The sequence below is a fragment of the Pteropus alecto genome, unplaced genomic scaffold (genome assembly GCF_000325575.1).
Source record: "Pteropus alecto unplaced genomic scaffold, ASM32557v1 scaffold131, whole genome shotgun sequence".
In the NCBI taxonomy this organism is placed as follows: domain Eukaryota; kingdom Metazoa; phylum Chordata; class Mammalia; order Chiroptera; family Pteropodidae; genus Pteropus; species Pteropus alecto.
In genome coordinates, this window is record NW_006434709.1 from 21,290,390 (window position 1) to 21,316,150 (window position 25,761).

Genomic DNA, 25,761 nt, shown 5'->3' on the forward strand with positions numbered 1-25,761 from the left:
AATAAAAAAAAAAAATGTTAAAAAAAATTATGCATATATCATATGAAAAAATAATAAACTGGCATTAAAAAAAAGAATTCTAAACTCAGTGAAAATGTCTTTTAACGAAGGCAAGAGACTTCTGCTTCTGGCTGAGATGGCATAAGAGGGACTAAATTTATACTCCCTCCTTAAACAACTAGGAAACGGGATAATGAAACATGAGGCAATATTTTTCAGACATTGGACAACAGGTAGCACAGGGCTGTGATCCATAAGAGAAAACAAACAAAGTAATCTTTATAATTGTATCAACTTACTGCCCAGAGAAGTTTCTAGGCCATAATGCCTACAAGGGATCTCCCATAAGACTGTCAGCTAATCTCTCAATAGAAACTTTTCAAGCCAGAAGGGATTAGCATGAAATATTCAAAGTGATGAAAAAGCAAGGACCTACAATCGAGGTTACTCTACCCAGAAAAGCTATCATTTAGAATCAAAGGACATATAAAGAGCTTCCCAGACAAAAAGCTTAGGAACTTTCTCACTCCCAAACCAGTATTAAAAGAAATGTTAAAGGGACTTCTTTAAGAAGAAGAAGAAAAACAAAAGATCCAAAATATGAATAATACAATGGCAATAACTACATATCTAGCAACAATTACTTTAAATGTAAATGGATTAAATGCTCCAATCAAAAGACATAGGGTAGCCAAACAGATAAGAAAACAAGATCTTTACATATGTGTCTTACGAGAGACTCACTTCAGATCAAGACAGACACAGACTGAAAGTAAAGGGAGGAAAAAAGATATTTCATAAAAATGGAAACCAAAAAACAAAATCAGCTGGGGTAGCAATACTTTTACCAGACGAAATAGACTTTAAAACAAAGGCTATGACAAAGAAGGACCCTCTGTAATCCTACTTCTGGGTATTTATCTGAAGAAATCCAAAATACTACGTCAAAGGGACATGTGTGTCCATATGTTAATTGCAGCATTTTTTACAATAGCCAAGATATGGAGGCAACCTGGGTGCCCATCAATGGATGAATGGATAAAGAAGAGGTGGTATATATTGACAATGGAAACTTACTCAGGCATAAAAAAGAATGAAATCTTGCCATGTGCAACAACATAGATGGGCCTAGAGGGTATTGTGCTGAGTAAGTCAGACTGAGATAGACAAATGCCATATGATTTCACTTACATGTGGAATCTAAAGAACAACAACAACAAAAAAAAACAGAAACAGATTCATAGATACAGAGAACATTTTCATGATTGCCAGATGAGAGGGGGATTGGGCACAGGTGACAAATTGAAAGGGCTTAAGAAGTACAAATTTGTAGTTATAATATAGCCATGGAGATGTAAAGCATAGCATAAGGAATATAGCCAATAATATTGTAATTATTGTATGGTGTACTAGATTTATCGGGTGATCACTTTGTAAGTTATATAAATGTCTAATCACTATGTTGTAAACCTGAAACTAATATAATATTGTATGTCAACTGTAATTGAAAACTACAAAATTTTTGAAAGAAAGATGAGAAAATTTTTCCTAAAAAAATGGGTGAGGGAGTAGCTCTATGGAAAGTAACTTCACAGGATGATCTGATCATAAATTCCTAACTGGGCAGGTCATGGTTCATAGTCATGTCCCAGGCATATAACTTTTTAGAAAAAAGTTTATCATTGCCTGAAGCAAGCCCTGTCCATTGTTTCTGTGCACCCAGGTTGACAAACCTTTAAAATAAACCTTAACTACCTTCAGGAAAGCACTTAATCTTGTTAACTATCCTGTAATCCAATCTCCACCTTGCTTTTTCCCACCTCCTTGTAAATTTACATTCCCTCCTTAATTTCAAATACACAAAAGAAGCTGCAAAACTGTTAATTCTGCAGAACATTTGAGATCTTGCTCCCCAGCATATGTCGTCAGTTTGGATGAAATAAACTCAGAAAAATTCTCTACAGGTTTGGACATTTCTTACGTTGACAGGAATTTGAGATCACAATTACGCAACATTACCTATTCCCAACTTTTAGTTCTGTGTTGAACAATGTCTACCCTCTACTTCTTAAAAAGAATTTGATTATTTACAGCCTTAATGTGAGTCCAGATGGCACAGAAAGCAGAATGAGCTAGATCCGAACAACTCATGGGGCCCAAATTCAATGGTTGGGCAAAATATGCCCCAGAGAAGCTGTATTCAGTCCAACTCTTTAAGCACATACAAGTAATCCCATGAGCTATTTTAGGTTATGTGAAACAATTATATTTCTTTTCTTTCTCTTTATCCTTCCCTTTCTCTCCCCCTTCCACTCCCACACCCCAACCCAAACCACTTTATCTCTTTTTCTCAGTAGACACTAACTTCTACAACATTTAGAAAGTACCCTCTTGTTCATCTTAACATACCCAGATAGGTTACATGACCAACGAGCTAACGTAGAAGGCTAGATTTCACAGGTGCAGTCACTGATTCGACAAAAGGTTACTGTAAGTCCACTAGGTATGAGGCACTGTTTTAGACTGAGGATGCAATACACAGAAGGCCTCTGCTCTCATGAGCTTCCTTTCAGTAGAAGGACATAGGTATTAAACAAAGAAATAAAGAGGTAATCACAGGTAACAATGAATGCTATGAATAAAATAGACAAAGTGATAGAGATTGGGGAAAGGTAGATACTTTAGTTAGGGCAGTTATGGGTGGCCTCTCTGAGAAAGTGACAACTGAGTCCTTAATGAGCAACCCATGTGAAGAACTGAGAAAAAACACAGAGAACAGAAACTGAAACATTCTTAAGGAAGTAAGTGTAGTGTGTTTGAGGAATAAAGGACTCTTCCATGTGACTAAGCTCAAAACCAGGAAATAAACACTGATACAATATTACCATCTAATCCACAAACCCATTCAAATTTCTGGAATGGTTCTTCCATTTTTCCCTGTCTGCCATGACCTGAACATTTTTTAAGAGTACAGTCTAGTTACTTTACAGGCTGTCCCCAAATTTAGCTATGCATGATTTTCCTCGTGGTTTGTGATTTTTGGCAGGACTACCATAGAAGTAATGCGGTGCTCTCTCAGTGCATCTATTAGGAGGCATGCAATGTTGATTTGCTCTATTTGTGGTGATGTTAATTTTTACTATTTGGTTAAGGTTGTATCTGTTGGGTTTTCTCATTGTAAAGTTAATTATAAACATGTTGTATTTATCAATTAAGTAGTTAGTATTTTGTGAAGAGATACTTTGAGATTAAGTTAATATCATATTCCTCATCAAATTTTTACTTACTTGTTTTAGCATCCATTGATAATTCATGCCTCAATCAATTATTACTATGATAACTACCAAATGTTAATTTTCTAATTCCATCATTCCTTCTAAATTAGTGGTTGTCAAATAAGGAGGAGGGATATAATTTTGCCTCCTAGGGGACATTTGGCAATGTCTGAGGACGTTTTGTTTTTCACAGCTGGATGTTGGGGATGAGAAGGGATGCTACTATCTAGTAGGTAGAGGCCAAGGAAGATGCTAAACATCCTACAGTGTACAAGACAGTGCTCCCCACCTCAACCCCCAAAGAATTATCTTGCCCAAAAAGTCACTAGTGCCAAGGTTCTTGGTTTATATAGTACCTGTTCTAGATTTACTTAATGACATTATGATATAGGCTAAAGTTTCTGTTTTCCTTCATTTATATATTTATTAATATCATAGAGTCCTATTTTACTCAAAGAGTTACAACCTGTTTCTATCATTTCTTTTGATATTCAAATTGTCTCAGACTTGGTCAATACTAACTCTTTGAAACCAGGTCCTGTGTCCTTTGGGCATGTACTTTGAGTACTTCCTTATTTTATGACATAAAATGCCCACCCCTGGAGTCACACGTTTCTTCAAAAAGCCCTGGTTCTTTTCAGTGGAGAATGATATTTAGAAACCAAGATCTGGGTGCTAGCTATGCTCACTGCTATGACCCAGACACAGCTAGGAAATATACATACGTCTATCTGTCTGTCTATTATCTATCTATCTATCTACATGACCCAGACACAGCTAGGAAATACACATACGGCTATCTGTCTATTATCTATCTATCTATCTATCTATCTATCTATCTATCTATCTATCTATCTGACAAAGCAATGAGTTCATACTGACACCTCTTATTCTAATTTGACACACAGGGTTTTGGCCTTCCCCCTTTCCATGTTTATAATTCCTTTTGTTAACACTAAGAAACCTAACCCCCATTATCTTCAGTGTGTTCACTTATTTGCTCAACTTCTTCATCCCTTGATATTATCAGTAGTGAAGCAAATTCAACCCCAGATGTACCTACCCACTAACCCCCACCTCCCAGTCTCTACCCATATTTGAGCCTAAACCTTGATTGTCTCCACCCCTACTGCCAGTTGAAAACTTGGCCCCAAAGGAGGGAAAGGAGAAAAATGAGTCAGATTCTATTATAAGTACACTGTACCCTATATAAGTTCAAGTGTTCCCTATATCTGGTACATAAGAAATGCATGCTTTTCAAATGAAAAACATTAAGTTTACCTTTATTATAAATAACTTATCTATGTATATTAACTTTTATATATGAACTTACATATAATATATAATATAAATGATTTATAATTTATAATAAAAATGGTATTAAGCCTTTTAGAATAGTCTGTTATGAAATGCAGATATATAATTAACTTGAAAAATATGGTCAAAATTAGTGTGCTATTTCTAAAGGATATGTGAGAAACTTCTGGAAGAATCTGTTTCACAGATTTTAAAAAATCATAATGTAAAATCAGCATGTTCCAATTAAGTAGATAAGACATTATAAAGAATAGCATAGGTATAAAATTATAATTTAACGTGAAAAAGCATTTACAATAAATCTCCTGGGAAATTTACCATTAAAACAAGAAACAAAAAAAGCACAAAAACTATGCTACACAAACATACACATTGATGTGACATTAAAGAAAAACTCAATGGAGAGAATTCTAAAATAATATATGTAGAGACTATCTGTAAGTATTTGAATGTTTAAGAAGTATTTGAACCTCTTAAATGAAACTAATTCCAAACTCACCATGTACTGAAACACACTTTAAATAACATGCTATATGTTTCCCTTTTTAAAAATGTTATATGTTTCCCTTAATAAAAAAAAAAAAAACAAAAAAACACAACTAAATTTAATCCTTAAAAACCAAAATGACAAAAGGTGTTTGGCTAAGAACTTTCAGTGCAAAGCTCTAATTAAAAGAAGGAAATAATTAGAGGCATACTAAAATATAAAGCAAAATGCCCAATTGTCAAGTAAAACTTAAATTCTATCACCTGCTTAGTATTATCCTTCCAATACATTTCTTTTTGCCTAAGTTAGCCAGAGTCAGCTTCTATTGCCTGTAATCGATGAATCCTAACTGATATAACTACATACCCTAGTTATAAGTTAAATATAGCTTCTTCAAAATTAGACATCTTTACTTATGAACTATATTGGTTTAATTACCAATAATAAAAAAGCTTGAATTTTAGGCACAGTCAAATTTTTAAGGGCTACTGAGAGAAGGCCAAAGTCTTCTTATTGTCACCAGGCTATTTCTATTGGAAGTTAGGGAATAGAGTCAGAGTTCAATATATATATTCCATAGACACGGGTATCAATTCATTTATTTTTCTTTTTGAAGGCAAAATATAACCTAATTCATCATTTGGTTTCCTATGCACATCACTTTCCACTCCTCTTTAAACTTTAAAAATGAGTTTTTATTATCATGAATAAACTGATATTCACTTTGAAAATATTTTTTACAAATATTTATATTTGAAAAATCTTTACTATATTTCCCCCCAAAAGTAACACATACTTGAAACAAATCAAACAATACAAAGATTAATAGAGAAAAATTTAATTTTTTCCTTCACCCTATTCCCTCAGGTCCTACTTCCCAGAAATCACCAATACTGATAATTTGGTACATATGCTTTCACAGCTCTCAGCATATTCACACAGTTTCTTTTTATAAAAATGAAATAACATTATACACATTACTCAGTTCACTTAACATCTTGGACATCCAGAATATAGCACATAACTCTATTCTTTTAATTACTGCATAACAATCCCTTGTATAAATACACTGTAATTTATCCCACAATCCTATTAATGATGGAAATAGACTCATCAGACTGTTTCCAGGTTATTTTCATTTCCAAGCCAAATAATGCTGTAACTAACACCCCTGCACATGTGTCCTCATATACTGGAAGACAGAAATCAAAAAATGGCATTGCTGGGTCAAAAACATTTTTTAACAACATTTCTTTTTTTTTTTTAACCTTAGGAAAGTTTTAATATAAACAAAAATAAAGATAATAGAAAATAATAAATTCCCATTTGCCTATCATTCAATTTTAACAATTGCCAAATTTTCAAGTTCCCTTTTTCCTCTTTTCTGGTCTATAAAATTTAAACAAATCCCATTTTAATAGTCTCATTAAATAGCTCTAAAAGTTTATCAAAATCCTTCTTGGCACACTAGCTATATAGTAACCACCAGCATTTCTATTCTCTTTAATATTGTACATAACTTTTTAAAAAATTCACTTCCTCCCTCTACTAAGCTCTTTGCAATGGAGAAATAGCAGAATCTAAGCATCTAAGACAGCAGAAAAATAGACTAGGAAAGATCATCTTAAAAGCATAAAAAGACCTTGAAAGGAACAATATCAGGCAGGCATAGAGGTATATTAAGTGACAGAGGCAACAAAGAGAAAGAAAGGAGTAACATTAAGTAGATTTTTAAAAGCCAGCATTAGCTGGTAGGAAAAGTACTTAAGGGATTGCTGGTGGTCCAAGTGGAAATTTAAACAAAGTAATAGCAATTCATGAGGAATAGGACATGCTTTTTGAATGTATTTTGGAACTAGCTGCTTAAAATATATTTCACTGATCAGAAAGCTGGGCGAATAACCACTTTGTGCTCTTCCAACAAAAGATATTTGGAGGGGAAAAACATAACCAATGTGTAACAAAATAACATTTACTTCTTTTTAAATATAAGTAATACCTCTACTAAAGAAGAACAATATAGAATGTGTGTATATGTACACAGATATGCAAAAGGGATACACTAAAATGTGTCCCTCCAAAATAGCATATAATGAAATTTGAAATGTACTTGAGGCATGGGCTATTTAAAGGAATCCTAAATTATTTTGTACTGTGAACATGTTACTTAAAAAAATCATAACCTAATTTATTTATTGAAAGTGTGGTTTCCCTTTTTAAATATTAAGTTCAATAATCTATAAAGCATTTATTGATTATTCATTATACGCCATGCACCGCATGCACACAGACCAAAAAAAAAAAAAATCACTCCTGCTTCTAGGAGCTTACAGTGTAGTAAGTAATTTAGACACATTTATTATAATATAGGATATATTATAATGTTTTTTTTTAAGTCTACAGGTAAACATAAGATGTATATTTATAGCTATAGCTTAGGAGAGTCGGGATAGAATTTATAGAAGAGGTAACATTTAAGTTAAATCTTGCAGGCTAAAGAATTCGGAAATGAGGGGGAAAAGAATTTCTAAAACTTGTGCAAAGCCTTGGTGATTTATCTCAATATATTTAAACTAGAAATACCTTCTACTGTAGATTTGGTAAGAACCATATGTGGTCTACTTAAACAACATTTTAGAATTTTTATTGTTATTTTTACGTTGTTACAGTATGTGAGATTGATGAATGTGTGTGTATATATGTGTGTGTTAAAGACAGTAGTTAAAGATGTTAGAGTGAATCTATATACTAGTGTCTACTCCCTTCCTGATATACCATCTAAAACAAAAGTAAGTAGACTTGAAAATGAAACAAGGGTTCATAAAGGCACAAAAAGATAACAGCAAAAAGCTGAATCCTAAATTAGCAGTGCGGGAAGTCATTTACATCTCTGAAAATGTAGGTAAGACTGGGCTAAATACAGAAGGATTTGTTTAAAGTCTATTTACAAAGCAGTTAGACCTTGAAATCTTACCTCCCACTCCTCCTCTCCATCTGTCAGATGTCATCCAGTCTAGTCTCCAAAGAGTATAAATCAAAGGGCCTGGATTGCAGGGCATTAGCTCAGATGAGGGAGGGTAGTGAAGGGTAAGGTAAAATACTTTTTAAAGAGAAATTGAGTAACTGAATGTTGAGACTCTGCTTCCTACCCAACCCCAAATACTAGCAGCTAAGGTATACACACTCCCCAAAGCAGCGGACTCAGAATGAGTTTTCTCTGGGGAACAGATTAGTTTAAGAGAAACACCTAAACGTGTACATCCTGGTTCCTCAAACAATCCTGCCAGATCATTCCACAGTGAAATCCATATTCAGTGAGCTGGGATATCAAACCAAGCTAGAAATCAATCAGTTTTATAATACATAACTCTTAAAGATCACTAAATATTTGATGAAGGCTTCTATTATAAAAGATAGAGTTGAAAACAAACAAACAAACAAAAAAAAAGTAGCTTTAAGGAAACAGAATAAATAACAGAAGAAAAATAAAACTTTCAGTAATATATTTAAAAAACTAAGAAGCAATCAAATATGAAAAGAATGCACTGGGAGAAATTTATAGAAAAAAAGTGACATTTGTAATGCTTTTTAAGCATAAAAATAGAAATGAAAAATCCAACAGAAAGGTTGCAAGATAAAATTATAGAAATATCCCTGAGAGTAAAGTAAAAGTCAAAAATATTGAACCCAGAAGATAAAAAGATAATTAGAGAACCTTTCCAGGATGTCCAACATTTGAAAAATGGAAGTTCCAGAAAGAGACACAGAGAAAACAGAAGGGAGGAAATCACTAAAGAAATAATCCAAAAAAATTCCCAGAACTGAAAATTATAACTTTCTAAATTGAAAGGGCACACCAAATGTCCAATACAATGTTTAAAAACAGAGCCACGCCAAGATATCACATTATAAAATTTAGAACACTGAGAATAAGATTCTGTCAAATTCCGGACAGAACTAACAGTTTTCATTTAAAAAAAAAAAGGTAATTGGAATAGCACTAGACTTCTCAAATGCAATACTAGAATCCAATACATTGCTATAAAATTTTGAAAGAAACTATTTCAAATTCTATCATTTTATATCTAACAGAAGTATCACAAAGTCTCAAAAAATTACTTCCCTTTACTTCCTCAGGAAGCTCCTAGAGTTTATAATCAACCAAATGATGCAGTAAACAAAGAGATAGCCATGGTATTTGGGAAATGACATCTAATAAAAAAAGAGAGAAAAAGAATCCCCAGGATGGGTTGTAGTGAAGGTAGATTTCAAAGACTGTATCAGGCCTACAGATCCGACTAGAACTGGTCGAGGTATCAGAAGACTTCACAAACATGAAATGGATGGTCTTTTATGAATAATTTTAAATGAAAACATCTTATGCCTTAAAAATATACAAATAAAGCCTTAAAAATACATGAGATTACATGTTTGTGCCTTTAAATTTAATTTTAATGTAGTTAGAGTAAGTCAAGCAATTTTCTTGCCTATATTCCAAAATTTGTTATCAGAATGAATTCTTCATTGATTGATGAAGCAATACAGCTGTTTTAAATTATTTTTTAAATGTTTGCTGGTGAGATTTAAGACAGTTCACAGAGATCATCCAAGTACCTGGATGCATCAGACACTGAGATATTTATCTAAATTTTAAAATACAGTAGTTTCTTCAACACGTGTAGAAAGAATGTTTTATTCTTTTGTAGTAGTTCAAAGTTGAACAGTCATTTGAAGATTGAAAATGCAGGACAGCACATAATAGGTACTTAATAAACACTTGTTGAGACTGCTCTTTTTTTTCCAACTTAAAAATAAAGAAGAGGCAAATGAAGATAAAGTTAACTATGTATTTTATATATACACACATATACATATACATGCACAAACACACACATATATTCACAAATATTTAAAATTTCTCTTCTAGCTCTACACCAGTTTTCAATTTCATTTTTTAATATATTTCACATTTTTAACTAAAATGATTACTTCAAAAATATGTTTGAATAAAGGTATTGGCAATTAAAAATATTTAGAATAACATCATCTTATTTTCTGTTAAATATAACAATATAAATATTTGTTAATTGTTGCTGCCATTCTTAGATAGTATAGGGAAAAAATATTTCCCAAAAACAAAGGATTAAACTGTTGAATTAAAAAGGCTCATCTCTAAAAGAATCTATAAGTATTTTAGCTAATTACCTTTGATAAACAAAATGACTAATCAGAACTGACTCTTCTTAAGAAAATAACTGATGATCTAAAAAATATACAAGTCTACAGCCATGCCGCTCTGAACGTGCCCGATCTCGTCTGATCTCAGAAGCTAAGCAGGGTCGGGCCTGGTTAGTACTTGGATGGGAGACCACCTAGGAAGACCAGGTGCTGTAGGCATTAAAACAAACAAACAAACAAATAAAATACAAAGACAAACATGCCTTAAATGCCTCCAAATATGTGATATGTATCAGAGGTTGCCAATTCGAATGTCCACGGGTACAGTGGGGAGGGCAGAAAATGAAGAATCTGCTCAGCTCCAGATAACAATTACTAAATGAGCTCATACTCAGAATGGTAGATCACTGTTTTCCTCCAGGAGAAAGTGGAAATCTAGGTTTTTATGTGAATTGTCCTATTTTCAAATCTTGGCAGTAATTCAATTTTTTTCCAATGATTGCATTAGCTAATCAAAACATATTTGTGTTCTGAATTGTTTCTATTAATTTATGAGGCCTATAGTATATGTCCTCTAAAATTGAGACCTAGATGTTATGCAGAATAGTATATCAAATACAAATACACTTGTGTAGAATGAATGGATTCGTTTAGGTATGACTAAGAATTCAAATGAATCAATACATATTTATTGAATACCACTTGAGCCAAACCTTGTGCAAGGTACTTTGGTGGAGTAAAGATATATGACTGGATATAAATAATTAACATAAACTTCCAATCTTTCTCTCTTTCCTTGTCTTCTAAAATCAGCATGTAATTTATCATCCAAGCCAAGACACTTTTGAGAATGAAAGAAGGCACTGTTGATAATTACGCTAAGAACAACAGGTGAAAACTGGGACCGTGCCAGACAAACCAGGCTGTGCAGTCACCCTAACTAAAGGAAATTGGTCTGCTTCAGTATATTGCCTTCTGCCTACCCCAGGCTCACACCTACCAAAGAGGATTCTGCTTTGACAGCCTGGTTCTTTAGTACTGTGATAGAGAATAAGAAAGAAAAGGGGTAAAAAGGAAGAAGAGAGTGGTATTATGATAGATACAAGAGTTAGAATTGTTTTCTGCAATTTTTTGTTTGATTGTTTTGTATTTAAAAGGTGCAGAACCAGCAGCAATGTGGGGTGATACTGGATGGGAAAGGGTAAAAAGAAAAGAAAATTGCTAAAGACTGTATAGCTTTCATGTCATTCAACCAAGAGAAGTAAAATACTCAAGTTACTTGAAAATAATTTTGTTGCATGGACTTGAGACTAACACCCCCTGAAATGAACCAGAGAGGGTATGGTGCCTGTAATATGGTGGTTAAATTTTATCTTGGGAGAAAAATATTAACAAATAGTTAATACAATCTGGTAGAAAATTGAGTGCTAAATTGTACAATACAAACTACAAATCTACAGGACTTATGATAAAAAAAATCAAAGAGGGCAATATGAATCAACCTCCCCTTTCTTGTTATTCTAATTTCTCCTTTAAAGAAATCCAGGAGACAAGCACAAGCAGAGAAGTTGTAGTTTGCATAAATATATACCACTTCTCAACTGTACATAAAGGCAGTCCAACCAATTCCTGCTAAATTCTAATTAAGTTGTCAAATATTAAAATAAAACCAAAGTCCAGAAATAATCAAAATACTATTTGTCTTTCCTTGACTATTACATAATTAAAAATGATACTTCATTTAAGTTTTAAGTCTGGGTTTCATTACAGCATTTAGTCAGAAACTAAGGGACCCTTGGGAAATAGCAATGACACGAAGTCTGGACTCCAACCACCTAGATAGCAAAGGCTTCAGACAAATCATGAATTTACCACCAGGAGCAAAGACTCTACCTGATCCAGCATACTAGAATAAGCATATTGTGAGCATGTGGGGCACCTACAATATACATAATACATCCATATTTTCCAACTCAAATACACAGATAGAATGATCTGAAACTTTTCTTCATTCTTTCCATGAATTGTCCCCACCTCCTCAGGATATAACACAAACACTCAGATTCAGGGCTAGGAGTGGAGGGTGAAGTATGAGAGGGGAGAACACACATGCACACACACAGAAATGACATATACACAGCACTAAATTCATTCAATCATCAAATATTTAGTTCACATCAAGCATTCATAGAGTGATAGAACACACACAGGCCATGCGAATGTCCATATAATAATTCTCTGTGGAAAGGCTAACCACAATTCAAACTCTTTTGCTATGGACAAGAATATTCTTTTAGTTGAGCTTTTTATGTGACTTATATTCATATGAATAATTTTTAACTATCACTATAGCCATAAGTTTGAGAGAAAGGACTATGTAAAAATGCAAATCAATATTACTATTGTATTTTCATGCAAAAAACCCCAGCATTTTTCATAAAAAGGGGGAAAATCTGAAATAAAACAAAATCCACATTTTAGATTATTAAAAGAAAATGTATTCTTTCGCCCCTATCCTCACTCCCCAAATCCCCACTCCATTAGATTGTCAACTACCTTTCAGAAACCCTAGAGAGCCCATTTTCCAGTGACCTTTAATCAGTCTCCTCTGAGACACAATCCACTGGACAGAATTATTTTCCATTTGCCAACGTTATTTTCTAGCACTCCAAGTTACCACTTTTAGTTTCAATTCCCACCATGAACTTTTTAAATTCATTTCTTGCCATTTTGGAAAAATGCTACCTTCCAGAAATATAGTGGAATAGTTATAAATTCCTGACCACTTACTAAATATTAATTTTTAAGCAAGTTATCGCTACCTTGTAAAGTTGTTAAGAAGATTAAATGGTAATAATATTTACAAAGTTCCTGATAAATACTGTAAGGGGTGCAAAAGAAATGGTAGCTATTTCTTAAAAAGACAGAGAAAGAAGTACTATTCAGTATTTGCTCAAAGAGAGGGGAAAAAAGACTTGCTTGGCATATCTTTTGCTAAAACTTGTAGGTACCTAAATAGGAATATCCCTTTAAATATTTAAAGGAAGGAAAACCTAGCGGGTTTATGACAGAGACATGAACTACCTTCCAGTATTATTGCACTGATTAAGTATTAGTACACGTTATGAATCTAGAATGTATTATAGGATTTACTTCTGTAAGTTCTCACAATTGCAGCACTTTCTATTATCAAAGAGAGCCATTCCAACACCATAATTTTTTATTTCAAATAAAAATTTTAAAAGCGAATTAAAAAGAGATGTCTTCTAAATGTTTTTTACCTGGTAAATAGTAAAAAAAAAAAAATGTGTAGGACTGTTTAAGGTTTAGGGGCATGCTTACTCAGTCAATTTTGGGTTAGTAAAAGAAAGAAGAAAAAACTGCCCTGACAACGATGGAACTATGAAGTCAGATAGTTGGAGATACATGGCCGGGAAAACTACCATCTAGAGAACTAACCTACCCTCTAGAAATCTTTTCTGACCTGCCCTCCAGAAGTCTTTCTAACAAGACTACACATATACTTTGTGATCATCTAGAGGGGCTAAGAGCCAAGCCCAGAGTCAGTGCTGCATGCTACCACCAGCTCCCCACTGGCATTGGGGCCTCCAATAATCTCAGGGTTGCTGACCATTACCCATGCATACTACCCACATAATGCACTGAACCTTAAAATTTATTTTGTTAACAGAATTATAAATTATCTATGCCCAAGCTCAATATTCTGCCAGACTAAGTTTTTAATCACTTTGTACTCTCACAACCTAATATAGGATTAGAAAGATCCGATCTCTGATTTCTAATCTCATAAGTGTATTGAGACAGTACTATATTAACATCTAATATGCTGTGAGCTCCTTGGAGAAAAGTGCTATTTAAAAACAAATACTTGCTATTTTTTCACTGGTAAAATGAATTGCTCCTTCTTTTTTCCTGGTGCTGTCCTAAACAATTTGAGATTTTATCGCAGCTTTCAGTCAAAAAAATTAATACTCAATTTGGAACTTAAAGAGTGTCTACTTTTTTCAAAATAAAAATAACATTGCTTTTTCCAGTTATAAAACTAATATATGCCATAAAAAATCAACAATACTGAAAACTATTAAGAAGAAAACAAGTCATCAATACCTCCAATTCCCTAAGGAAATATGAACATTAAACCACAGTTCTATGCATATGCATACCTACTTAATAAGTATATGTATTTTACAGAAATAAGATCATATTCCCTATAGTGATTTTTTAAAACCTAATATGTTTTAAAGACCTTGAACAGCTACATTATTCTATTTCACTGATTATCCATAATTAACCACCTAAAATTAAAGATTTATATTTTTTTCAATTATTCATTGTTCTACAAGGAATCCCTTTACTTACATTATAGCTTTACATTCTGATTGTTACTTTCTAGAAAAGGAATTATTAGTCAAATGATATGGATACTTGACATTATGAAACATTGCCAAATCACCTCTAGAAAAGTAGAATCAATCTTCAAAGCCAATGGTAGATGAGAATGCCCTTTTCTCTACAATTCACTGATTATTGCTTATCTTCTCTCATCTTTGCCAATATGATAGACAAAAAACATATCTTACTGTATAATTGTATTTCATTACCTCATTACTAGTAAAATAATCATTTGATGGGTTTACAGAGCATTAGTGTTTCTTTTGTGAAAAACCTTTTTCTAATTCTGGGCTATGTTTTGTGCTGTATAGATTTGCAGTCTGTTTTTGCTATTGCTTTGTGTGAGCCCTTTACACAATAAAGAGAATAGATCTTTGTCTGCCTATATGTCATAAATAATAATTAACGGTTTGTCAATTGTCTTTCAACTTTTTTGGTACTTTTTTTATTAAAGTTCTTTAAATCTTTATTAAGTCAACCTATTCATTTTTAGGTTCATGGGGCTTGGGACACACTTAACAGGACATTCCTAATTTTAATATAAAATTACTCATCTGAGATATCTAGGCATGTCGGGATTTTTTAATTAAATATTTAAGCCACCTTAAATTTATTTTGGTATATGGTATAAAGGAGAGATTCAGCTTTATTTTTTCTAAACTCCTAGTCAATAGTTCAATACTGTATATGGAAGAATCCATCCTTTCCTCTCTCACTGAAATTCCATCTTCAATATATGATAAATCACATACATTTATGTCTTTCTAAATTCCTTATTCTAAAATACTGATTTATATATGTATTTCTGCACTAATACCATACTTTTAATTATGTAACTTTGCACTGTGTTTTCATATAAAAAATGTAAAATATCAAAACAGGATGACACACACGAAAAATATTTCTTAATTAGCATTATTTTTCAATATCAAAAATAGTGAAAAGGTTCAAGAAGAATAAATGATATAGATGATATTAATACTAACAATAAAATGTAATACAAATATTATTCACAGCTTACATAGTGCTTTCATATTATCTAATATTATATTCATCGCACTACAAAGTAGTTATTGTTTCTTATTCATTTATAATACAGTCAGGATTTGCTCAAAGACTTGCCTACAATCACACAGCTAGTTACTGGCAGAACTAAAACCTGAATTTCATAATACATGATCCTTCCATGACCTCACTAAATTAAAAATAGAGCAATTCTTCATAAAAGCCCAAATTTCTAATTTTTGAAATTAAACTACTTTACTACATGTGTAGGGTTATTATATGTAAGATATATTATATATAATACACATATATATCATACACATGTATACGTGCATGCATTATATACACACAGACCTTTGTTTGAATGAAGAAAAACTTTTTAAATCCAAGCTGACATTCCTGAAGCTTGAATAATTCCACCAATATTACGGACCCCAACTACATAAGACAATAACAATGAAACAGAAAAACTATAAATTTGGACTATATTTCCTAAGACACAGTTACTTTTGGTTTCCCAAATACATGTAGAAAGTAAAAATATTTTGTACTTTAACAAGAATATTTTCTTAAGTAATAATTGACCCAAAAGAGACCAGTTTTGGTACTTCACAAAACAGGTTCCACTAGGAAGGATCCAAAGCAGGAGACTATAGCTGTGTCCCTGTGTCCCAAGTCAACCCTAGGATTCATTGGCAGGAGGGGACACATTGTCACATGTAAGAGTATATAGATAGAAGGGTCTACAAATTTCTCCAAGATACCATGAGACACAAACCACCATACAGAACCCTATCACGTAGCCCAGTTGGAAGGAAAAAAAAAATTTTTTTTTTGAAGAATGGCAGAAAGGATCTTATCAACACAATCCCTAAATTTAAGCTACAGTGTTAGCCAGAAATCCTGATTCACATGAGGCTACTGCAATGATATATAATAACTAATGATTTCCTATCTTTTCGAGGCTTATACACATTATATTTCATATTGTATACAATAAACTATATGAAAAGTATTAACTCATCTGCTCATGCTGCCAAATAAAGGATGATGTGCTAAAAAGTGCAAATGAAGCTATTATTCCACCAAGCACTGATGAAATTTTACAAATACCAAATATGTAGTTGTATCATATACTATGCAGCCAAATTTGGATCAACTAAATGCTAAGGAGAATCACATTTTTTTAAAAAAAAATCACTTCAGGATAAGAAAGAGACAGCTTTGGAGAAAGAGAAAATGGTTTTAGAAGAGACAGTATGATGGGGCTTCTTTGATTAGAGGTCAGGGACTGGTCGCAAAGGACACTCTGCCCACAGAAAAAAATAGAAGAAAGAGATCTGCTGCAGTGGCCCGGGATACCTGAGTGATATGTCACATGAAACACAGAAGCAGCCAGCCCCTCTCCTGAGGTAAAGGATATCATCCTATACTTTTCCATGGGTAGCTTGATGGCATCTCTCTCCAGGCATGACGAATCAATAGTAGATATAACCTCTATCTAGTTTTGCTCTTTTAAAAGGAAGCAGGTTCTCAATAGTAGCCAAAGAATGGAATATGCATATCTATCCCTAGTTAGAGGTAAGCAAAAAGGCACTTACCTTTCAAAATAATTTGTTTTCTAGAATAACAAATATAAATATATAAAAATAAGATCAGTCATATTCTATACAGCAGTTAATCATGCAGAAATGATTGTGTGAGATTCACTATAATTTCTTCAAACAGTGAAAGAATATCATAAAAATATAAAACATTTTACCAGTCATACATCTAAAAACACATGACACTTTTAAATAATAAAGGTAAATATAAAGAATATTTCCTTTTCTAATATATCAGGAAATAAGAAACTATCTAGCTTAAAATGGAGATTAATGATTTTACAAACCATGAATATATACCTTTATATGTACATATACATTATATATGTATACATTACATAAACACATATCAGGTTTTTGTAACTATAAAATATTCTATTATTGGGAAGTAATATTAACTGGGAAACTAATTCCTAAAATATATGGATAATTCCATCTATTGATTCTCTCACAGAATTAGAAACTTTTTTCCTCATTATAAACATCTGTCAGTGTACTACCATAGTGGTGATTTAAGAATTGATATCTTGTATAGAACTTTCGCTTTCTATCAAGATTAACAAGATGAAAAGTATTCTTTTATTTAAAGCTAGAAGTATAAAAATTAAACTGATATTTAAAATTATAACTCAAAAATTGGTCAGGAAAATCTATTTTTCATATTAATCAGTTGCCAAATGCATTAAATATATAAAGTTAAATCACATGGAAATGTTTAAACATACATCTTTATATGTTTACATGATGAAAACTTAGTTATTTCAAGTTATTTATTCCAATTATATTGAGCGGTGAGACAGAATTATGATGTGGCGCCCTCTGCTGGTTTTTCTAATCACAAACTAAAACTAATATCGTTTCTAGTGTAAAATCAAACATTTCAGGCATTCAAATGAAAAAATCACTTTTTCAATCCTTGATCACTTTAAGCCTTGGCAAAGATTATGTAAACGTTATAATCAATATTTACTTTATTATAACAGGACTTTACTAATTTATCAGTAAATGAAATATTGGTATAGATTTTCCTTTTAAAATAAAGAGAATATAAAAGTCGCACTAAACTACATGTTTTAATAGGTCTTATTTTTGTCACCACTTCTATCACTTGACAATATATTCTGGTTTCTAAGGCCACATTTATGACATTTTAAGAAAATACTATTTTGGTACTTTAATCATATTTTTCCTACCTTGTTAGTTCAATCAAAATAGTTTATTTCAAAACATCAGAGTGATCCTTAATATTCTCTTATTAGAAAAAAAAATGAAAGACGTTTTAGAGGTACTTATCATCAGTGATAATTAATAGCTTCCATTTATTGAGTGTCAACTAGGAGAATGTAGTACATGTTATATACTTTCTATATGTTAGATCTAGTTCTAAGAGAGGGGGGGAAATGAGGCTCATGAACATGATACGAATTGCTCAAGATAAATTTCGGAACCAAGATTCTTAATCCAAAGATTCAAACCTTTCTACCAAACAAGAGATAACAGTGAAAAAATACTTTTAATGTGCAATTTCCCCATTTGTCAATGCAACAAACGACTTGGATTTTGGAGGGGGCAAGTTGATGGGGGAAAACGTTAGAGAACTATAAGTTACTCAAATATAAAATAATAGCTTATACCTTTAGGAAAATATTTTTATTTTATATAATGCTGCCAGCTAGTGGCCTTATTTCATATTGAGCCACAGGGAACAATACTTGATTTTTACATTAATGAATCAAAAATCCACACTTAACATTCTAGAACCATGTTCCTAAATCATAGATGCATAAACCTGACTTAATAATGTTTTACATTACCCCCAGAACTAAAGGAGACTGTTCTCTCAACCAACATTAGCGTTCCTTGCCCTAAACCTCCATAAAATATGAGATACATCTAAATAGGAAAGAATTCATCAAGTGCCAACATGTAGGAACTAAAAAGTACATCACTGTCCATGAAAAAGAAATCTACATTATTTTCAATATTTTAGGATAATTTTAGGATATTTATAAGTTCCTTAGTGACAAAATACATAATTTTTTTATATACAATCAGAAGTTTGCCATAATGTGGACATAAGAACAAAATTATCGCCTGAGTATTGCTGGACATTATTCTATGCAGATCTAAAATTAGAGAGCATTTGATAAAGTAGAACTGTTGGCAAAGTATGTTATTTTAGCTCAGACAATAAGTAGTTACAGTTCTGAAATTTCCTTTGGAAAAAATAGTATGTGAGTACAATTTTTGTATTTGAAACCATCTTATTTCATTGATAATTCGTTATCTTAAGAGAAATATCCTATGCAAAACACATAAAGCAGTAACAACTTCTATCATAGTATGCTGTTTAACTCAGTGATATAAAGATATTCTCGTGTTTGATTTTCTTAATCATATCACGTAATTATTTAAATGTTTTTCTCAGTGGAGAAAACATGACTTAATCTGAGGCTTACATAAAAAGACCATATATTCGACAATATTATAATATTCCATGAAACAAAAACATTCTGGTATTAAAATATATTATTAGCAGCAAGGAAAACATGTTCTGGGTTTACCCTGTAGTGAAAGAGAGAAGCAGCAGCAGCGGGAAGTGGAAGAGAAGCACCCCCAACACAGCAAAGAAGTGACAGCCTCTCTGTTGGGATAACTGAGAAGGTCAAAATGGAAACAAGAAACAAAAGGGATAGTACTAGACAATCCAGTGCTCCTTCTGACCTACATTCTGTCTCTCACAGACACACGCCCGCCAAGTGTAAAACTGCCTTATCCCACGTAATAGGTGAAGCTTATTTTGCAGCTAAAAGCAATAAAAGTTCTATTATATACACATGCATGCACACACATATTAGAATAATAAACATTAGTGAGAAAAAACAGCAATTATAAATTCACTTTTTAAAACACTAAAAAAATTTCCATTGAATGGTCATATAACTTACAAACATTTCCTGTATTGTCAAAGCTGGTAAGAACATCTTCAATATTCAAAGATCCACTATTGTGCCTAGAAAGCAATAAAGCATTTTCTTCAATGACTCTGAAATATTAACATATATTCATTTTTTAAAAAGCTGAGACTGCATTGTGATATACCTAATACTAATAAACCCTTCCATGTTATATTTTTTAAATATATCTTCCCACTAGAGGGAGAAGGAAAAGATACAACAGAATATAGTCCTCCCAATAGTTAATGAAATGACATTGCCTGATGATCAATCTATACTATAAAGTACTAATATTTTATTGTTGTTTTAGTTATATAAAGGTGAGATTAATTATTAACCTTGTTAAAGATAACAAAACAAAACTAAACGAAACTTTATACTTTGAGAATCTCAAAAGAAAAATAGACAATCAACCTCCAGAATCGCAACAATACATTAACTGCCCAAAAAGTTCAGAACTTTGGTCACAAAGAACTAACCAACCTTCAGGGCTGCACATTCCATCTAGAGGAAATTCTAAATGTCAGAGGGCAAAATATTTTATCTTTTGCCTACTAATCTTACTTCCATTCACTTTAATTCTAATTTCTCTTCATTTGACAGTCCTTCAAATATTTGATTACTGATATTTTATTAATACTTATAAAAGATACTATTCTTCATATACAAACGGACCCAAATGTCAAGAGGTCATAGAGTTTGAGTTATTTTTCCAGGGGTGGTAAAATATTGGTGTGAATACATCTACAATTTTCTACATTCTACCCTGTATAACTTATTCCTGTAATTATTTAAGGTGTTATAACAGTTTATAATAACCATTAAAAATAATTCATAATAAAATTTACTTCATCAATACTACTTTAACTTTGTTATTAAAACATCAAAAATGACAGATATTATTATGCCCTGAATTGTCTCTCCCAAAATTCATATGTTGAAGACCTAAGCCCCTAGTACCTCAGAATGTGACTGAATTTGGAGATAGGGTCTTCGAATAGGCAAGTAAATTAAAACGGGGTACTTAGGGTGGGCCTTAATCCAATATGACTTGTGTCCTTACAAGAAAAGGAGATTAGGACACACAGGAAACAGGGCATGTGCACAGAGGCACAACCATGTGAAGAGGCAGCAAGAGGGCAGCCACCTGGCAAGTCAAGGAGAGGGGCCTCGGAGGAAAGCAAACCTGCAACACTTCATCTCAGACTTCTGGACCCCAAACTGTGAGAAAATAAATTTGTCGTTTAAGCCATCCAGTCTGCAGTGTTTTGTTTTGGGAGCCCTAACAAACTAATACATATCGTAAGAGAATACATGTAAACCATATTATTCTTTTCAGAAAAAAACTTTACTTCTATCATAGAGACCCAGTTCTTTGATAGAGTGACTAGTGAGAATGCAAAAAATTACTTACAGTCATCACTGGCTAAATAAGCATTGTGCTCAACAGAATCATAATCTAAGGCAATGAAATTACCAACTACAAATCAAACATTCATCACCATAACACAATCGTTCTGTATCTTCTCTGTAAGTGCAAGATTCTAGGTATAGATGGTTATTTACGCTAACATGGAAAACTACACATGAGATGAGAGAGGAAAAAGAACAAGGTATTGAATGTCGAAAATACAAGGTGATGCTATTAAAATGATCAGTGATACAGCAGAGAACTCGAAAACTTTTTCCTAAATACGAAAGCAATACATGGTTCCTTCAAGAAAAATCTGCTCATAATCTTGTCATGCAGAGATAATCACAGTTAACATTTTGTATCTAGCCTTCAAATTTTATGCTTTGCTCATATACCTGTCATTAAAAAACTGAGAGCACATTGTCCATACTGTTTTGCAATTTCTATTTTTTCAGTTAACATAATATAAACAATTTCCCACATCATTAAGTATTCTTCCCACGACATGATTTTAATGGCTGCCAGGTAGTCCAATGAATGACTGTTTGCACCAAAATTTATTGAACCAACACTTTATGTTGGATTTTTAGATTATGCCTAGTTGTGAGCTATTATGCATACTGCTGCAATGAACATCCTGTAGAAACATCAGTGAGCCCATTTCTGATTATTTCCTTAAGATAAATTCCTAAAAGTGTAATTGTTTCATGGCCTAGTTTTAATAAGCATATTATCTCATGTTCATTTTCTCTCTCTCCCCCTGCCCCTCTGTGTGTATGTGTGTGTGTCTCTCCCTCCCCGAAATCAGAATGAAATAAACATTTAAAATGAAATCTAAATCTGATACAAGAGTAGAGAAAGGGTGCATATATTTTGCAAAGTTAAATATTTCTAAAAAGCAGAAATTGAGGCAATTGATGTGAAATATATGTTTAAAAGTTAAAATTACATTCAAAATTAAAAGTGTGATTTTCTGAGTTATCATTGACACAAAACTTGTCTTCTCGAAAGCCTTATTTCCTAAAGCCAAGAAATAAAAAGTGTACCCTATGACATTTTTAAATGAGGTCAAGGTGGGGAAACAGTAAAACTAATCCTATACCTCTAACTTACAAAAATGAAAGTCAATTATCTTTAAAGTCTAGAAATCCTAAAAGATGGCATCTCATGAAAGAATAATGTCAATAACCATTGTCTTTAATAAGAATTAGTGCTAATTATAGAAAAACTGCCATAAACACAGTGTGGTAAAGATTCGCTTTGATTATTTCAAGTTCACTTTCATTTGTCCCAAAACTCAAGGACTATTCTTTATTTACTGAATCATCTACGTTATTCAAGTGTCAACCCTATAAGATGTTGTCTACTCTTAATCTTTCAACTCCTGACTGGACAATGTGGTTAGATAGAAATACCTACAAGGATGGGACCTTATTAAACTTGAGTCTTACTTAGCATTACACTGATAATTAATATTATATAACAATGACAATATTTTGCAAACATATTCAAGATATAAAGTTCACTCTAACTTTCTTCTGTATGCAAAAGCTTTAATTTGTTTCCCAAGTCTTTAATTTAAATGTTCTCACCACAAAAAAGAAATGGTATTATGTTACATCATAGAGATGTTAGCTAATGCTATGGTGATAATCATTTTGCAATATATGTTATAAAAGTATATCAAATAAAAACATAGTACACCTTAAATTTATGCAATATGTCAATTTTATCTTAATAAAGCTAGAAAATAATTACCAATAGCTAGTTTCTTCTTCCCAAAGCCAACTAATTTTGTTCACAAACACCTAAAGGTTTGAAAAACTTGATTCTAGGTGCAATTTACTTTAGAATACTATTAAAAATTAATGGCTAAAGAGATTTTTCCAGCCTTACATCTACCAGTTATAGAAAACCAGTAAATGATTTCTACATATAATATACAAAATTTTGAAATTATATGAAACGTTGAGAACATTTCAATTTCTTGAAACTGAATATATGTATATGTACACTAACTGCATAAACTATCATAATTGGATTTAAAACAAAGTAGAAAACTAAGTTATAATTAGCCCATATCTATGATTTAAATTCCATGAAAACATGACTTCAATGGATTAGTCTTTTAATTTTCTACACACACTGAATCGTATTTTGAAGATCCTATTAAGTTCCTTCTAAAACACAAAATAAAATGCAAGAGAACAAAAGCTACTTTAATATTCACATCTGCTGTTAATATCACTAACATTAAAACTATATAATTTCTTCAAAACAAAACTTTTATTGCATCTTTAAAATATCATAAATAAGTCTGAGGAATCATCTGACATCTTGGTGTTTCTGTATCTGGACAATTTAGACTTTATTCATTAGCCTGCTGAATGTTTCTGACACAGATACCATCCCAAAATTTTCCGATACCCTTGTTTTTAACTGTTGTGGCTTATTGAATCAAAGCAGCTGAATTGGTTACAAGTTCAATGAAATAAGTATTAATTCATCTTTCCGGGCTTGAGATAATGAACAAGCAACATCTAACCTCATCCGAACCCTGTGAATGTATTTTTCACCCAAGAAATGTTGGATTTCAATAAGAGAACCATTCTCCTGAATAACAATGTTGATAGGGTAGTGAGCACACACAGACCTCACCTCATAACAGAAACCCAATATAACGCCCTTGATCATGTTCTGTACACGACTGTAGATAGTGTGAAGAGTAGCCAGTTCTATATCTCCACCATTTGTCATCCCAAAGCCTCTTCTTTTCTTTCCAAGGAGACTGAGTTCTACACTGATGTGATTAAAGTCCCTCTGCAGGATGCCTCTGGGGCCCTTCGCAATAACCGTGTCCCCTAAGAGGGATGTCCACATTTTGTGGAATGTCTACAGCCTGATTGCTGAGAATGGTCTTCAATCTCACAGTAGATATGGCAAAAGCAAAACTATACTTTTAAAATATAAATTCAGTATTTATATTTGCCTCAGATGCCAGCCTTGCCAAGTTTCCATGGGCACCTGTGATATACCACACATATAAGGATAATCTGCAATAAATCTAATTTCATAAGCATAATTTCATAAGTAGCACCAGTTTATATTTAGTAAGCACTCATAGGGTACATACTAAATTCAGTAGGGTGAGGATTTGTTTTCCTTTTTTTCCTTTCCCTAGAGAAACAATATATGATCTTGCTGCAGTGCATTTATTGTACTAGAAGAATGCACCATGGTCAAAGACAAAGTCATTCTTGACTTCTTGGCCATTCCAAGCTCCCAGGACAAGCTCAAAGTCAAGAGGCTTCTAATTCAACAATTACCATAGCAACTGTAGTCTTATTCAAATAAAGGAGGACAGTTCAAGCCTCTCAGCTTTTCTATATCTAAGACATGTATACATCTATAAAGGAATAATTCAGGCACTTCCATGGTTCCAAATGTAATGTATTTTAAAGCTTCTAGAACATGCAAATTCCTACTGCACTGAAAATAAGTTGAAATGTGGGGGTGGGGAACAATTTCCACTGTCTACACAGCAAACTCTACGTAATAACAAATTCCAGCTTATAAGACTCAGAGAAGAAATTTTTAATGGAAGATTTTTAGTATAAACATCTCCTAGTATATATTAGTTATCTATATATGCATCTATCTAATAGCAGGAGCCTCTTCTGTTAAATTCTAAGAAATAAAGCACCAGAAAGACAAGAAGACTTTGCTAATGAATAAAGTAGGAGTCATGCCCTGAATTTTGATTTCGTAACTCTCAATACTCACTTTGGAACAAAAAGTTGACCATCCTCAGATATACAGAAAAGACAACAAATGTAAGCGATATCATAACCTAACTTGTATATAAGCAGACTTTTGTTTCTCATGAAAAGTCACCAATGGAAATTCTTTGTTCCTTCATTTTAAGTATCTTCATGTAAAGATGACAGAAAATAATGATCAAAGTCTTAATTTGGGCCATTGCTTACATATGTTTAATAATATAAGCAAGCTATAACTATGTACTTTGAATTCACAAATATCTAGTTTTCTGCCCTGCTACGGTAATCATGTCAAGTCCGAAAAACCTTTAAAGGGACAGAAATTAATATGT

At 32.5% G+C, this 25,761-nt stretch overlaps 1 protein-coding gene and 1 non-coding gene across 4 annotated transcripts in view; one reads left to right on the plus strand and one right to left on the minus strand.

Moving 5' to 3' along the window:
* CAMKMT (calmodulin-lysine N-methyltransferase) overlaps positions 1-25,761 on the minus strand; it is a 329,988-nt gene that overhangs the window by 289,875 nt on the left and 14,352 nt on the right. For all 3 annotated transcript variants that reach the window (XM_015587587.2, XM_015587585.2, XM_025045088.1), the window contains exon 3: positions 20,228-20,292. In XM_015587587.2, the coding sequence (XP_015443073.2) occupies positions 20,228-20,292 (65 nt within the window). The remainder of the gene's footprint in view (positions 1-20,227; positions 20,293-25,761) is intronic.
* LOC112478128 lies at positions 10,358-10,476 on the plus strand. The gene has a single exon (XR_003045711.1). It is a non-coding gene; the product is annotated as a 5S ribosomal RNA (ribosomal RNA).